The sequence below is a fragment of the Tiliqua scincoides genome, chromosome 1 (genome assembly GCF_035046505.1).
Source record: "Tiliqua scincoides isolate rTilSci1 chromosome 1, rTilSci1.hap2, whole genome shotgun sequence".
Taxonomy (NCBI): Eukaryota; Metazoa; Chordata; class Lepidosauria; order Squamata; family Scincidae; genus Tiliqua; species Tiliqua scincoides.
In genome coordinates this window covers 32,319,314-32,336,563 of record NC_089821.1, presented here as the reverse complement: position 1 = coordinate 32,336,563, position 17,250 = coordinate 32,319,314, and the positions used below count along the sequence as shown (strand labels likewise).

The following is a 17,250-nucleotide window of genomic DNA, read 5'->3' as shown; positions in this document are numbered from 1 at the left end:
TCGCAAATGTGCCATAGGGCATGTTTGCGATGCCTAACGCTGGGCAAGCGCTTGTGCTAGCTGGACGGATGCCCAGCCTCTGCTGCTCGGTGCTCGCACGGACCGCCGAGCAGTGGAGAGGAAAGTGGTGGGAGGTGGGGAGGAGACGTTCCGGGAGGGGGAGGTGGACGGAGGATGGGGAGAGGGTGGGGAGGAGGCATGACCTGGGAGGCGGGCAGCGTTAGGGCTTGCAAACGTGCCTTATGGCACGTTTGCAACAATGCACACCAGCAGTAAGCAGTTGTGGGGGTGGTGGCAGCAATGGCATTTCCGTGAGCATGCCACTTCCAAGAAAAAAGGGGTTTCCCACTTATCTGGAGGTCATGCCAGCCCTCTGGATAAAAAGCGGAAGTGGGTCACAATAATATCAGGGAGCCATTCTGAGGTTCAGGGAGGCCCACAGAGGCAGCTGCACCCCCTTCCCCTCCAGAGGGTCAGCACAACCCTCAGGTAAGTTGGAAACCCCCTTTTTTCTCAACGATGGCAGAATTTCTCAATGTCAGAAGTCCCACTGCCGCTGTTGCAATGTCGCCACCCCCCTTAAAGGGATAGCAACAAGTTCCCACTAGCTGGGGTGGTATAACGCTCCAGTTTGGGATCATCTGAGATCTCCCTATTTGGGATTGTCTGTTGAGCCCAGCCTGCCCAATGGGGTACTTGGATATGTGCCAGCAAAATCGCTGGTGCAAGTCTGAGAAGTCCCATGTGAGGCTTTTAGGCCCAAGAAGGAGGTTAGGATATGGGTTTTCTCAGACCTGTGCCAGCTCTTATCTGGCTCAAGTCTGAAGAAAAAAGGTGGGCAGCTGCAAAAAGTGGGATTACCACCAGATCTACTCCCTCCTGCAACCTCTCCACCCATTCCTTTCCCTTCCCATCTTATTTCTCACCCTCCCCACTCCACCACTGTCTTTCCTGTTCTGACGTCTGTGGATAGGTCTGGTGACGGACAGGGTCTCTGTCACGTCTTGTAGCAGTACTCTCCAAGTGGCCACTGAAGGAGTGCTCCACGCTCTGTTAGCAGCCATTTCACAACACTGGACGTATCTCCTGCTGTTGCCAAACTCTCCACAGTATGGGGGACAGATGAATTCTTAATTGAAAGAATAAAAATGCCCCAAAATAGGTTCAACAGAAGATGTTATTTACAAAAAAGAAACAAATATATCAGGGTTCCATAAGCACTGGATGCTGCCAGAATCCTGGCTACCAAGTAACAATACAGAAATAAAACTAGTTAGCGGTTTGTGAAACATTGGATACAAGTTCCACCCAACCCTTTAGTGGGAAATTTACGGAAAATTGGATTAGAGTAATACATTTTTGAAATATGAAATCTACAGAAAATTGGATCAGATCACTGTTGTGCAATAAGTAGTAATACTCCAAAGATATCATCTTGCAAACTATTATATTTCATATGTGGGAATAATGAACCAATATTGGCTTTATGAATTATTGTAAAATAAGATCTTCTCTGGATTCAATGTTGGATAACCAGAATCTGGATAACCAGAAACAAATCTGGACTCAATTTGCATTTATTTTTAAGGAAAGATACTTTACATATTCTTTGTATTCAGAGTATAGATTGAAAAACTAGAGTCCAAATCCACAATTTCAAGTTTCAGTTCTGATTCGTTTTATTCCTTTTTTGCAGTGAGTATCCAGATAATATATAGGCTTTTCTCTTCCTTTTAGAAACAAGACCTTTGGTTTGTGAACCAGTAGTAAAACTGTACTCTGCCTGGCCGTATGACCAAAGCATCATAGGTATGAACTGCATTTTGTATATATTTATGTTGCCAGCTTTATAAATTGCACGTGAGGCTTTTTGCAGATTTGTAATGTGTCCTAAAACTACATCCAGAGAATGTGTATAAAGTTCTACGAGTTCTCGTATAAAGTGGAATAATCTACCGTAGATATTTGAATAATTACTGCAATTTGATCTGATAATTGTCTACTTAATTTGAAACCACAGTCTATATTTTCTGCTAGAATTAGGCTTTGAAGGACAGTTCTGAGTTGTTTTAAAAAAATTTTTATTATTCAACTGATTTTAACAATGTGCTGATGTTGAGAGAATCCTCGTAAGTAATGTTCAAAGACCCTGTGGAGACACCTTTGCTTTCTGTGTCTGTTCTGAATGGAATGTCTTTTTAGGAATACTGTACAGGTTCCACATCTTGCACACAGAAGCTGCAGCAAGTGCATGTTCATGCTGCTTTTTTTTTTCTGTTACTTTTATGATGTGCCAAAATGAGACTTGATCTTGGGCTAGACTTTTCTCTTTTTTTCTGCTCTCTGTAAAGGGTCATGCACGTTGATGGTGTCCTATGAATAACTTCTGCAACTTCCCAGCGTTAGCATGGGGTGTATATGTATGTCCAGGGTGCTCAGATCCAATGGAGGACAGATTGCCTCTACCTTTAAGCATCATATAGAAGAGGGAATTTGGGCAAGTGCAGCTTTTGAAACCCTGCCCAAATTCCCTCTTCTATACAGTGTTTAAAGGTATAGGCACTCTGTCCTCCATTGGATCTCACCACCCTGTGTATGTTGTCTATTCTGAATACTCCAAGAAGAATTAGGAAACACATAATCATTGTGAATTGGGACACTGTATTGGACAATTGATCAAGTACACAGACATTATTGTATCTAGAACAACATGGGCTTGATATGCAGGAAAGATGGGTAGCCATATAAGTTTGATTACAATGTTAATGAGAAACACAGCAAATGTGTTCATTAACCTCAAAGACTGTAGGCACAGTGTACCAAAAACACAGTCAGAGGAAAAAAACAAAGCAATGGTTTCAGGTTGCAGTGAAGCACATTTATATTGTATATGTCACAGCTAATAATAGAACAGTTGGAGAACAAAGCAAGTTGTAACACTTTTTGTAAGCCCTTAATTGGATTCCTGTCATGGATACTTAAGCCTAACAAATTTTGTCAAAATAAATGGAAGCCTACATGTCCCTTACAATCCAGGAATTTTATCAACTTTCTACAGAGATCAGGAATCAAAGTCAAACTCTACGTGACACTAAATTTGTTGCTATGTACTTAGAGGCTTGTGTGCAGCAACCCCATGTGACCATGATTTGAATCATGACTGTGATACCAAGGTAAAGGATATGTTATTTCTGTGCTGTTTTTCCACTGAAGTTCCCCTAGTGACCATTTAACCCTAAAAGTGTGATTGCACTTTGGGGGTTAAATAACCACTGCAGGGAGGTAGAGTTTTACTGGGAAGACTGAGCAGAAATAAATGTTTAAATACCCACTACCTCTGTGCTGTGGTCCTAACCTGAGCTATGACTGTGAATGGGTGCTACTCCTAGGCTACTTCAGTGCAGGTGTTAATTGGTATTGAACTTAAGAGCTTTATCAAATTCTTCTCCATTCTCTTTACAACAGATATTTCCAATGCTGATGGATCCCGTTTTATCGGGGGGGAAAGGTACACAGAACGACCACCAGTTGTTAGAGATGATGACAGTATTGTGGGTAGTGGTACTGCAAATGAGAATGGAACTACAGATCCAACTATGCTCAGACCGTTGGATGATTTTACTCAGTTTGCAGGTATAACTGAGATAATCGAATAACAAATAATAATAAGAAAAAGTAGCAATCTATGACCGTTATTCGTTTCTATATTAATATATCATAAATGTAAAGAATGACCATATCGCAAATCGAAAAAGTGGGCCACCTAACCCAGTACTGATATAGTCCAGAAGAGAAAAACCTTGTTAGGACCAAACACAATACTTTTGCATAGTAGTTTAAACATGAAGTTTGCCCAAATGCACATGCAATTTTTGTTTTTTTACTTTAAAGAGCATCTGCCATGATTGGAATTATGTGCACTGCTCTTCTGCTGAAAATTCTCCTCCTTCTTATTAGCTAACAGAGAGCTGCCATGGATACTTAGAGTGTAGTAGTGATATGTTTGTTGTAGCTGTGATGTGATGAGAAAAGGTTAACCATGTGTGGTTGGTTGTTGGCAGAACTTAAACCTCAGTTTCCCCATTCAGATAACTTGGGAAACTGGTTTAACAAACCAGGAGGCTTTGAATTCAGCCTCAATATGAGAGACAAAAAAATAAGGGGAGAAGGAAGGAGACAACTCATACTCGGGAAGTATACAACTCATGTTTGTTTGATCTTCTGATTAGAGCTGTTGACTCCTCTAATGGATTCCTGAAACATGAAGTGGAAGATGAGCTGTGAAATCATAATGTTCTTTCATCAGATCAAAAGTGGCAGTATCCTATATTCTTCTTTGACTTAATACAGTACAAGGGAGAGTTAAGAGACTTGCACATACAATATGCACATACAATATGTTTAAAAATTTTGACAGGAAAAAAAAATCTCATTATGTGGCCCAAAAAATCAAATGAAATGAACCCTTATAGGAATTAATAATGAATATTTTGTGGGTGATAGCTTAGCAAGTGAAAAGATTCCAACTCATTTATTCATCATTATGTAGATGATGTTACCACAGTGAACCATTATAATGTGGATGATGAAGATTCAACTGCTGGTCCAGGAATCCATGTTGATCGCACTGGACAAGATGGTTCTAGAGACCACTCTTCCAAAACGACAAGAAAAGGTAATGAATTGCACTATTCATATCTTCTGTAGACTTTTGTAAAGCTTCTCTTTAGCATCTGGTAGATCCTGACCACCCCTGTGGTCAGGAATTATCAACTCTAATTTTCAAATATCTTCCAAATCATGTGTTTGTGGAGTAAGTTGTTATATCAGGAGTAATATCCGTTACAAAAAAGAAAAGGGCAGAAATCAAACAGAATAGAAGGAGGTTCTCACAATTTCTTGGTTGTGTATATTCTGAAGATGGCATGATGCCATAGTGGGCCTTGAGTGAATGCATGCTTTTTCCCATGGATTCACCACCATGGTATGTTGGGCATGATTGACCCTAGCCATTGATATGTCTGTCTCAAAAAATGGTAGTGATGGATCTCATGGGTGGCATATATTGATCACATGTGATGTTCTACATCTGATGGTAGTGAGCTATACATGGGACTAAGACGGTCTCAGGGCGCAATCCTAACCCACTTTCCAGCACTTCCATAAGGGCAATGCAGCTTCGAGGTAAGGGAACAAATATTCCCTTACTTTGAGGAGGACTCAGTGAGTGGCACCCAACTGCAGGCTGCAACACATGCCCCACTGGCACCACTATGCTAGTGCTGAAAAGTTGGTTAGGATTTGGGCCTCAGTGAAGGAGTCCTATGGAGTGTCAGTGCTTTTCTGGTTTTGTCTGTAGAATTGGCAGTCAGAGGTACAGTGTTTTAATGAGAAACTTACATACCTGCTACTTGTTATTTTGTCTGAAGTTCCAGGTGCCAGCATAGAAGAAGAAACAAGGGGTTTTCAGAGAACCCCCTTGTATTTGTGAAATAGATTTTTTTCCTATGATGCATTCCGTGATTTTAACATGCTCCTCAATGTTAATAAAGAGCAACAGTTGATGTAATATGATGGCTGACCTTGAATGGTGTGTTAGAAGGATGGAACAATGCTGTTTAAGGATTTCCTTTTTCTGTGATGGACTCATTTATGAATGTTTTCCGTAAAGAAATGATTAAGGATGGTGTTATAGCTTAATTTGCTATACATATGAAGTAGACCATGTCTGCCTTTTTGGCACCTAGTCACCATTATCACTCACACATGTGCAAAAATTTACACAGTATATTTCTGGTGGGATTGTAAATTCTTCTGACATTTGAGGATTTTTTTTTAATGCAGTGTTTTTTGTGTCTCTTGAAAAATGTGGTTGAGTTATCAGAATGAAAGCCAAGGACATTTTGATATTCCTCCAAATAACCATTTCTCATATGAACTGTTACTAAGGGATCGTATGTCTTTTTGCCTTTTGTAATCATGGTGCATTAGATTTGAAGAAAACTGCCATTTAGTTTCCTCCCTCCCATCCCATCCCAATGAAGTATGTGCCTGTTTACCTTTTATATTGTTGTAGACTTTGCAACTTTCTTGAGAATTCTCCTTATCAGTTTTTTAACTTTTTGAGTTCCTTAGAGAAGTGGTGGTTTGCACATGGCATCATCAATGGAGGAGATTCTCTGTGTTATATTAATAGAAATATATATGGTCTCACAAATTAGAACCCTGGTTTTATCACCTTTGTCCTGTTGCTTAAATTTATAAGAATGCCCCCCACCCCAACTCTCTGAGGTGATGCTAAGGTATAATTGGAATTGTCATCAGGATATCGACGATGGTTGCTCTCTTCTACATGGTTGGGTACTATGGAGAAATGTTCCATTACAGCTCTTGACTCTGAAGTCAAGAGCAGTGCTAAAGGTTTCGAGGAGGAAGTTTGGTGTTAGGGATTTGTGAAACGTGTTTTCTTCTTGCACTGACATTTCTACCTTCTTACATGCTGGGATCACATGTTGTATCTGTGCATATTGGTACAGTATGTGCAAGCGTGCAATTAAATTTCCTCATTCAAAAGAACACATAGCAATACAGATCTGAATTATTGTTGTATGTTGTACCCAACTGGCTTGAGCGTAATAAAGCTTGTGTAATTTTAGCTATAGCATTTTTTTGTTTCACGAATCCAGAGATAATACAGTATAGTACTTGCAAATCCATTGCTGCCTTAAGATAGTGGTCTGCAACAGCACATTTTGGGCAATTTGCATTGGGAACAGAAAATTTATATTATAAATGCCTTCTTAATTTTTTTCAGACTTTTCTTGCTTCAAGGGTGAGCTAAGAAATGCACAGATTAGCGATTCAGACTGTGAAGGAACACGGCAAATTCATAACATAAGCTAGATACTGCCAAGTATATCGGTTTATGAAAAGGATTAGCTGATAGCAAGTATAAAGGGGATAACCAGTGAAACTGCTTGTATTTTGTAACCTGTATCTGTTCCTTAAATAGAGGCAACAATTCTTTGAATGTATGCATGGATAATTAACTACTTATGATATTTTGAATTCAAGCTTGAAAAAAGGTCCTTTTTCCCCAATTATATTCTATACCTGGATCCAGGATCATCTTTGACCTAGTGATCTGTGCTCACTGTGGTGGTTCAGTCAATGACTCTGTCTTCCTCTGAGCTCCTTCTGGCTTTCACTGTTCCTCTGTTGCTTCTGGGTGTACAGTATTTGCAATGAGGTATCACGATGCTTAAAATTCTAATGCTTAAAATTCCCTTTTTGGTAATTGACTTTGGATCCAATCCTATCCAATTTTCCAGTGCCAGTGCAGCTGTGCCAATGAGGCATGTGCTGCATCCTGTGGTGGGAAGGCAGTCACAGAGGCCTTCTCAAGGTATAGGAATATTTGTCCCCTTACCTTGGGGCTCCATTGCAGCTGCACCAGTGCTGGAAAGTTGGATAGGATTGGGCCCTTTTTCAGTTACACGGGTGAGCACTGAATACATTTTGTAGCATGTTTTATGCTATGGATTACCAGCATATGTATTCATGCCAATCATTTCATGTGCTATCCCCTTTCACACTGTCTGGTCCTTCCTAGACTTAATTAGGCTCCGGTGGATTCAATCATACATTTGGGAGGAGTCCTTAGTTCATTGTTAAGCCTGCTGTGCCGCTTCTGCTTCTCAGGGAATGAATGGACCTGAAGTTAAGCTTTTTAACCTCCACGTATAAATTTGGTTGTCAGTGAATCATGAATGTCACTGTATCATGGCAATCCATGGAAATGGTTAATGTTTCACTCTGTGCTCAGGATCCATTTAATTCCTTGTGCATGTTTTTAGAATTCAAAGTTGAATTAAGAAGTACACTTCTGAGAATAAATGTGCTAGCAATGAGTTTGTCATTTTGGGGGGAAAAAAGCATGCTGGATTTCTGGCATGACTTTCTTAACCATCTTCACAATCATTTATTCCATTGCTCCAAAATGGAAATTTCCACCATCTGTTTCTTTTCCTAGTCAATGAGCTCTTTTCCTCATTGAACACCCCCTCTCCTCAAAGGATCTTCCCTTTGGATTGCTTCTGCGTCCCCTGTTTATCATTGAGAATGCTCTTCATCAAATTTACATCTCTGCATCTTACAACGATGTAAATGAATGGATGAGGAAAGGACCAATGATAGAAAAGGACCAGTTCTTTCTTGCTCTGCACCTTCTACAAAGAGAAGACCAAGACCTGGGACAGAAGAAAGAATTATGGAAAATAATCAACAAGTAACTCCTTGAATTATTCTGTGCAAGAAACCTGGATTCCTGATTTTATTTATCCAGTTATGGATAGATATGGAAGTTTATCATGGATAAAAATGCAAATCTTCACAATCCTTTAACTTAATGGTTTAGATTCATATGAGAAGCTAGAAGATTTGGCAGAAGACCACAAAAAACCTGGATCTGAAGAAATTAAGTATGATGGCAAGAATCAGCTTTCTCAAAGTACTCGTAAGCATACTTCTTTTTACTGGGGTGCTCTTGAATTGGCCTCATTATATACTGTGGAAAGGACAGCTTGCTTTTATTCTCCAAATACGTTCAGACTTCATGCCTTTATTTTGCATTATCCTGCATTATTTTGCTCCTACAACTTAAATTGTTTTCCCTACTTCTTTTTCTTTTACTGGTATTGCATCATATATTTGTCTCATCTTAAGATTATTTGGCTATGAAACAGTATTAATATCATTCAAGAACACAGACTTTGACCCTTCGTTGTGAGCTAAATGAAAGTCCTGATTACACAAATGAGCGCTAATGGGGTTAGTGCAAAGCATATGTTCAATATGTTAGTTATTGTGCCATCATTACCGTTGGCGAGGTGTCAAATTATGGGAAGCATCATGAAAACTCTACCCAGGGTGATCATGTTTCTGGAAATTTTCCTGTATGGTGGCAGTCTGAAGAGCTCAAGGGGTAAACAACACAACCTCCAACAAGGGTAATACCTTACAAATGTTTTAGTTAATGCTTTTTTCCAATTTGCAAGAGACTGGTTCTCTTGATCAGAAGTTGTTGTTAGTCTGCTTCATGTTGTCTGCTTCCTGTGACCAAAGCGTACCAGCAAGCATTTTGAACAGAGCCATCTGATCAGCTCCAGCATGGTAACTGTTGAGCTTGTGCACTGATATCATGTGTTAAAGCTGTCATGTTTATCTGTAGAACAGTGCACACCTTGACAATCTGCATGATGCTCAAGTAAGCTTTTCAAGTTCTTCTCCTGGCATGCGAAAAACCAGCCAAGACATTAGCCTGCATTCACCATTGATAACTATATCACCACCTCAGTTCGGAGTATCTGTACATGTGCATAGCAGTTACCATGCTGGAGGGGATTAGGTGAAGGCTTAGCAAATCCACTGCTGCTATATGCCTTAAATATCTCTGCCTGTGAGGGTTTCCCATAGTTGCTTGTGAAAAGGTATGCTCACACAAATTGCACACGTTCACGCATCTTTACTTGTTCACACACGACTGTGGTCCTGTCTTCCGTGTGATTTGTTTAAATACTAAATGTGATTACCAATTTGGATAGTCCAAATACTTGTTTTTATTATCCTGTGGCTCATCATTTTTTAAAAAAACAGTCAATGCTGAGTTCACTGTACAAACATTAAATGTGATGTATAAGCCAGTTTCATCAGATATTTATTATACTTTTACCATGTAATCCGAGAAGAAGAAAGATTTCTATAGCCTTGCATTGGACTTTCTACCATTTGCTTTGTCATTTTCAACAATTATGTTTTAGTCATGGCTTTTTTCCCTTCTGCTTCAGTGCCTCTTCTCCTTCTTGAGTCTCCAATTAAATTTTCTTAGCTATATATTTCTGAGAACTGTCACAAAAGCCTGTTGACATGGAATCATTATCTTGTCAAACATGCATACATTGTAGTTTCAAGATGTTATTGAATTCAGGAAGGCATTGTTAATATAATTTCCTGTCACACTGTATCTGCTGAACAAAACTGTGACAGTGGATAGTTTCTCTAAACCACCCTTTCTCTAAATTCCTTCAGTATTCTCTCAGCAAAACAAATCTAGCTGTAAAAGCAAAACAAATCTAGCTGTAAAATAAGAAATCGTAAATGATAGAATTTTCTCAGGCCTCAGAGGCATCTTTTATTTGGAGCACCTTTTTCATACTAAAAAACAGACTTTCAATTTCAAGACACATAACCATAATCCTTTTTCGGCAAGAGTATAGGCTTATAATAAATTTGAAACTACCAGGGAGATGTTATAGATGCTGAAGATGGGCTCAGGCAAGTCTACAGAACACAGGAGTTCACCTTGAACCTCAAAGTCATTACAGTAATTACTCTATAGTATCTAACAAAGGCACTAAGCCTTTTATTTGCTTCCTCCTATTTAAGGATTCTGGACCATGCCTGTTCAGCATGCTTTGAAAATAAAATCAGAGTTGCAGTTGGGAAAAAATGGCAGCTAACCAGTAGTTTCTCTGTGGCTAATTAACAGTGCAAAATGAGAGAGACAGAAAATTGGTAAAATGCCTTTATTGGACCCAGTTCCTTTGGTGATCCTTTCAAGCTTACTTTATCCATTGAAGTTGGCTTGTCACTTTTCTCCTTTGTCTTAAATCATATGCGAGAGCTTTTCATAGCATCATCCCTCATAATGAACAAAAGTCTTCTTAATAAGATATTTTAAAGAGGCCCATTTCATATATACATAGGGAAAGGAAAGTACTCCCATTCTCCCATGAGAATTTCCCATTCTCTTCTTGATGTAAACCAGCAACAAAGACTGTAAGCACAAAAAGGCCTATGTGAAACTGAAGTGGGAGGTAGATCACCGGTTGAAAGTTTCACAGGGAATTTAACATCATTGCAACAGATGTGACGACTCAAGATGGCCACACGGAGGAAGAAGGATCCATATCAGCAACTCTCAAACCAGCTGTGCTTCCCTGGTGGGACACAAGTGAAGTCAAGGAACCGTATCCTCCAAGTACTAGTAAGGAAACAAGATATTATTGTTATTCCTAGTCTCTCCCTTCCCACCATCTTTGTAGTTATCCTTCAAGAAAGACTCATTAGCAAAATCATACAATCTCTTGGAAAGTATGAAGGATCTTCCCAAAAGTTGTACTAGAGCAGCAGAATAGGTGGGTTATATTGCCACTTGTAAACCAACATGTGATGGCATTCATAAAGAAGAATCAGCATATATTTCCAGCATCATTAGGAATTTCATAACTAAAATCACATTCAAAATGATGTTTTTTAGAGTCAGAAAGTATTTTGCCATTTCCACTATCTTTTCTGCTGAAGTAAGAGAAGATCATGTGACAGCTTTTGACAGAAAAAAGTTTTAAGAATTTTCAGTGGATGTGGTTCAAATTATTAGCATTGGGTTGCATCCAAACCTTGTGTGGTGAAAGGAGGCTCACTGCCTGCAGTCTCAAAGTCTCTTGTAATAGTTGGAGAGCCTTCATGAAGGGGCTGGATGATGTGGGGGGAGAGAAGGACAAATCTACAAATGTTGGATAGAGCAGTCTTCCATGAACAGAAGCAGCACTCACAGATGGTTCAACCACCCAATTTCCAGTTATTCTCCTCACTTCCTGTAGCCCCCTTGGCCCGCCCTGCTTCATTCTGTAAGATTTCTGATCTTCAGGAGAAGCTTTTTTCAGGGAGGCTGTTGTAGGGAGTTGGTGTGTAAAGTTTCTCTCCCTGAACTTTCTTTTACTCACACAAGGTGTGGATGCAACCAATGGTTTTCTAGTGACAAAGGGGCGGGGGATTACGTCTTGACCCTAAGCTAGATGGGACTATTTTCTAGGAGACTTTTTATAGTCAGATATGAATACTGGAGTGCAAAATATTCTGATGTGTGAACTATGAACGATGCTTGCATGTGTTATTGGTACTGTTCCTCTACAAAACACATGTGCACAGGCACCCAAATGCAGTGTGCATATGTTGTAAGAGGGAACATTTCATTTCTGTTGCATTGTTTATTATAAAAAAAATAATTTGGAGGAAGCCAGAGGGGCTTGCAAAACACAATGAAATCACAGTTAACAATAAAAATATGATTCCAAAAAATAAAAACAGTAAACTGTCTGTGGACAATCTGGTAATCATGTGTCTATAAAAAGCCTTGTGGGAACTATAAAAGGGTGCCAGTATGAAAGCAGAGAAAAAGATTGAAACAAATGTGTTCACTTGGCCTTCCCTCTCTCAGTGCTTATTTTACTTTCTTATTGGTGACTGTTGTTTTTGGCTTTGTTATTCATACCATGCCCTGCCCCCTTTCCACGCTCAAAGCTAACCTAGCTCTAGTGCTTATTTAGAAGTCGTGTGGTTTTTGGTAGATCCTATAGATGTTGCAATTGCTGGGGATGCTTATTGCTATTACCATTGGAACAGACACTGCTTTCTTGAATTAAGTGCCAAACTCGTGGTCGTGAAACCTCTTTTTCTTGTTCATGTCGTTGTTGGCGCACAAGTCAGTTTATTCAGGAAGGTGTTGATGGACAGTAGCTTAGCTGGGAAATGTTGGCTTAACAAATGAAAATATCACCACTCATTCAGCTATTGTCTGAACAGCTGTCAGCCCTCATCACAGTTCACAGGAGGAAACCTCCACTCAGCATCACTGGAATTATTCTGTGTTTTGGCCGAATATTGGTTATAAGGAAGTGCAGCAGTCCACTGAAGGAAGTTGGGGTAAAGCAAGTTTAAGTGTTACTTTATCGTACTTTGTCTCAATGCTTAATGAATAACAAGAAAGAAATAAGACCTTCATAGTATTGTCAGAAGCAGCACAGTGATCATACGAGATGGTGATACCTAATTCTAAGAGACTATGTATATATTCTATGAGAGAAGTTTGTTCTACACAGTAAACCCCACCTATTCAGATGTCTAAATGATCCAGAGTTTCTCTATTCATTTAGACTGAACCTTTCTCCTCTGTTGTCACTTGCATGTATTCCACATACTTTCTGCACTAATAACATACACATTTAATCACGCCCTATAGCATCCTGTTAATGGGGATGGTGGCATCTGCATATGATTACTTTCTATATACTGGTCAGTGCTAGCTCCAGAATTGGGGGTGGGGGGGGAGAGTCTTTGGGCAAGTCATTGATAAGACCCCATAACACTGAAAGTGTGCAAGCTGGGAATTGTTCCTGTGATTATCTTGGATACTCTGTGCAATGTAAAATGGTGCTGCAAATGAGCCATGGACCCTGAGAAATGCCTGAATTTGACATCCTATGGAGCCAGCCCCAGTCGTATATGTAGCATTGGAAGTGTGATTTTTGCTATCATTTCCACTGCTTGAGCAAATGACTTGGTATGGGAATAACAGCCCAGTCCTATGGTTCCTGGCACCCACAGCTCCATCAGCACCAAAATGGCAACTGCCAGATCCTGTGAGTGCCACGATACTGTCAGCGTTTGCTCCCTTACCCCAGGTAGACAGTAACCGATGGCAGTGGGTCTCCTTGGTTCTGCACCCGCATTTGAGCAGGCGCAAAGCCAAGCAGACTCTTGTCGGGCTGCCCAGGCTGGGAGAGGAGAGGATAAAGCAACAAAGCCTGTCACCATCTCCACCCCCTACTGGGACCCAGTCCTTCCCTCTCTCCACCCCATTCCGCCCACTTCCCGCCTCTCCCCCACACCTAAAATATTCACTGCTGTCCAGTGATGGAAGAGTGCTGGCCGGCCGTCCACATGGCACCAAAGCACAGTACCGGCACTCCCTTCTCCCCCAGTGCCTTAAGCATGCCTTATGGGATGTTTACAACACCTAGCACCAGCAGTGAATCTCAGTGCCGGCACTTAAAGCCCATAGGATTGGGCCCTAAAGCCTTTCCACTCTACTTCTTGTCAAGCCTCAATGGTGTTCTATACCATTGTTTAAAAAAAGAAACAAAATGTATAGATTTGTACCAGCTTACTTTTCTCCATGTGACCCCAAAAAATCTTGAAATGACTCCCAGAAAAATCTCCCAGATCTTTGGGTCTCAGATGTCCTCACCCTGCCCATCACTATCACTCATCAGCCCTTGTATGACATTGTATTGTCATACTGACAGAAGATAATGCAGGTTAGAGCAGGAATGCATCGCGACACTATTGTACTTCTCACAAGGTCTTTTCATTTCTTTTAATTACTTTTAATTTCTCTGCACTAAGTCATAGGCATCGAGCACAATTCTGATCCTTCCATTGTCTTGAAGCCCACTTAATATTACGTATTTAGATTCACTATTGGTGCCAGGTTGCTGGGATCAATGCATTTGGTGCCCCCATTGATACTCCTATCTGCCCCTGATGGCTCATTAGACTCTCCCACAGGTACTGAGGATTCAGGGATCTGCCCAGCCAGGCGAACCACCCAGATGAGCATGGGCACTTGGATTGTGCCCAGCCTGGCTGACCTCTGATGTCATACCAATTTGGATAGCATCTGTGTCAATGATTTTTTTTAAAGCAAGGAAAATTCTATTACAGTATTGGTTCTGTGCTTATTATCCTATTGGTTCTATGCCTCTGGCTCAACTTCTAGCATGAAAAATGGCAAGAAAAAAATTAAGATTATATTTGTTTGGGTAATGGGCAAATGGATGAAGAGATTAAAAGCTTATCATGGGTCTACATAATCAAATCACTAGATGAGAGTTCTGAAGAAAATGATGATGATGGTGATGATGATGGAGAAGAAGGGTCTGGGCACTTATATCCTGAATCATTTCGTGAGTGGAACAACAATGGTGGTAAAGAAGGTCAGTCACCAGATACCAGTAAGGAGAACTAATTACAGTCTTTTGCACTGTGTCATAATGAAAATTTATTAATATGTCTCAGTCAAAGTTGTAGGACCAGCTCAAAACCTCTTGCCACCTGAAGGGGTGTGCCAAATGCCTCTGTTCTGCTTTCTCCCTGGATTTGAAAAGGAAGAGGCGAATGGCACAAAGGAGGAAGTGTAGAAGCAAAGAGGAAGTGGAGAAAGAGGAGAGCATGGAGAAGAGAAGTCCACTGCTCTCCTTAACTCCATACTTCCTCTTCTGCCCCATTATCTTCTTTCGTTTTGAATGCAGGGAGTAGGAAAGGAGCAGTGGAGACAGTGGGTGGGTATCCCTTACCAGTATTTCACCTGAGGCAACCACCTCAGTTGGCCTCATGGCTGGATCAGCTCTGAAGAGTTGACACTAGTTTGAGTGTGTACATGTTAAGCGATATAGAAATAATAATTGGTTCTCCAGAAATAATTTTCACAAGATACCATCCAGTTCAGAAATGTCAAGTTTTATCCAGAATTAATTTATCATACTGCCATGCCATGCTGTATACTATGAAAGATTAATGGTTGATGATACATGTTTGATTATAAGTATTTTTAATAATAATACACAAAAGATTCATAGAGAAGTATGATTTACATGCCTGTGAATTGTTTTACTGCATAAGTATTTCTCTGTAGTGCCTAACTTAGAACAGGAGTTTAGTTTTGTATGGCAGAAGGTTACATTCTTTTGGATGTGCTGAAAATGGAAATTCAGGGATGCTCAATGATGAGGAATGTTATGTTTACTGTAAATCTGGACTTAGTTTAAATGCACAGAGGCCACACTCTGAGTTACTGAGTTACCCCTGTCAGGGGTTTGAACTTGGAATGTGTATTATGAAACAACCCTTTACTTGATAAAAACCTCTTTTCCATACTTTGACTTCTTTTGCACGGGACGCAGCTGCTTCTGGTTATATTTTATTGGGCTTTTATCTCTGTGGTGAGCACACTGCACTCAATATGTCTCTGACTTCAGTAGTGTACCTAGTAGAAAGGCTTTTGTTTAACCCCTGTTCTCTAACTCATCTCATGTCAAGTAATCTCTATGGCTACATTCTTTGAGTTCGAACTGCTCTTTTGTTATGGCTTCAAACAGATGGTGGTATGTTGTGGTGTGTTTTCGTGGTGGTGGTGGTGGAAGCTCTTCTTCCTTTCAACAATTGACATTGAATAATATGTTTATTGAACTCATGTTTTCTGCATAACTCTTGTATGATTTCCTCTCATAATGGTGACAATACAATTCATTGGTATTGGTCAAGAGATTTGTTTTCATTTGGCGCTGCTTCTGCTGCAATAATTCTTAATGTACCTGCTATCAGTGGAAAATCAGGATAGCAGTGTTTGGGAAGGAACTGTATCTGCACAAGATGAATAATACACATCACTATGGTTCTTTTCTATAGTGGGTTAAATCAAACCATCAAAGGACATATTCTAAAGAAATGTGTATCCATTTTACAAAGTAATATTATGTAGCAGTTGGACACGTGCATTTAATTAATGTATCATACAGATTGCCAACTTTTTAATAGGTCCTGTTCTTGTGCTTAAGAGTACCCAATGTAGAAAAATATACCATGTGCAGTTTTTCCTCATCATTTATCCATTCCAGGAAAGGTTTCATGCCTTGATTTTTGCATCTTAGGATGCTGTTAAAGGCACAAGAGCAGTGCCCCAAAAAAGCTGGCAACCCTATTTTATTAAATAGATTGAAAAACGAGTATACTGGCAGTGCAATCCTGTGCATGTCTATTTAAAGTGATCTCTGTTAATGAAATTCCAGATAAGTGTGTACAGGATTTCAGCCTCAGCAAAGTGCTATGATATCTGGTGACTTCCGAAACAAAGTAGTAACCAGGAGCACTGTACATTTTTATAGGCATTGCTGTGAATACAATGGCATTATCTGGAAATAAAACTAAAATGTTTCTTTCCACTGTTCAGTTCATCGCCTCAGAGAAACAAAAAGTACTGTCTTTGTGCAACACAGCAATGGGCATTTTATCACATTGTTAATGAAGGTGGGAAATTATTGAAAAATGAGTGACCTCATGGTCATTGTTGTGGACAGACTGAGTAGATAGTATCAGGCAGAAAAAAGGCTGGCATATTTTCATGTTTTCAGAACTGATATTCAAGAAATGTTCAGGTCTTCTTCCCGCTGATTTGTTTGCTGTTACCATGACATGCAGTCTAACCATGCAGCCTTAGAGGTTAGTGTTTGAAACCTAAGAGGAAGATACTTCTGGTCCACATGTGCTTGATTGCGCAAGGCTTGACAACTCTCAACCAAATGTGTTAATTGTCTTTTGAAAATATTACATTTAAGTTGCAACTCCTCACTTGGT

General features: G+C 40.0%; 1 protein-coding gene across 1 annotated transcript in view; it reads left to right on the top strand.

The window, feature by feature from the left end:
* The window catches only part of CD44 (CD44 molecule (IN blood group)), a 96,126-nt gene that overhangs the window by 52,213 nt on the left and 26,663 nt on the right, over positions 1 to 17,250 (top strand). The window contains 7 exon segments of the mRNA XM_066639190.1: positions 1,738 to 1,809; positions 3,466 to 3,633; positions 4,550 to 4,675; positions 8,417 to 8,480; positions 8,861 to 8,983; positions 10,826 to 10,836; positions 14,724 to 14,834. Of these exon segments, the coding sequence (XP_066495287.1) occupies positions 1,738 to 1,809; positions 3,466 to 3,633; positions 4,550 to 4,675; positions 8,417 to 8,480; positions 8,861 to 8,983; positions 10,826 to 10,836; positions 14,724 to 14,834 (675 nt within the window).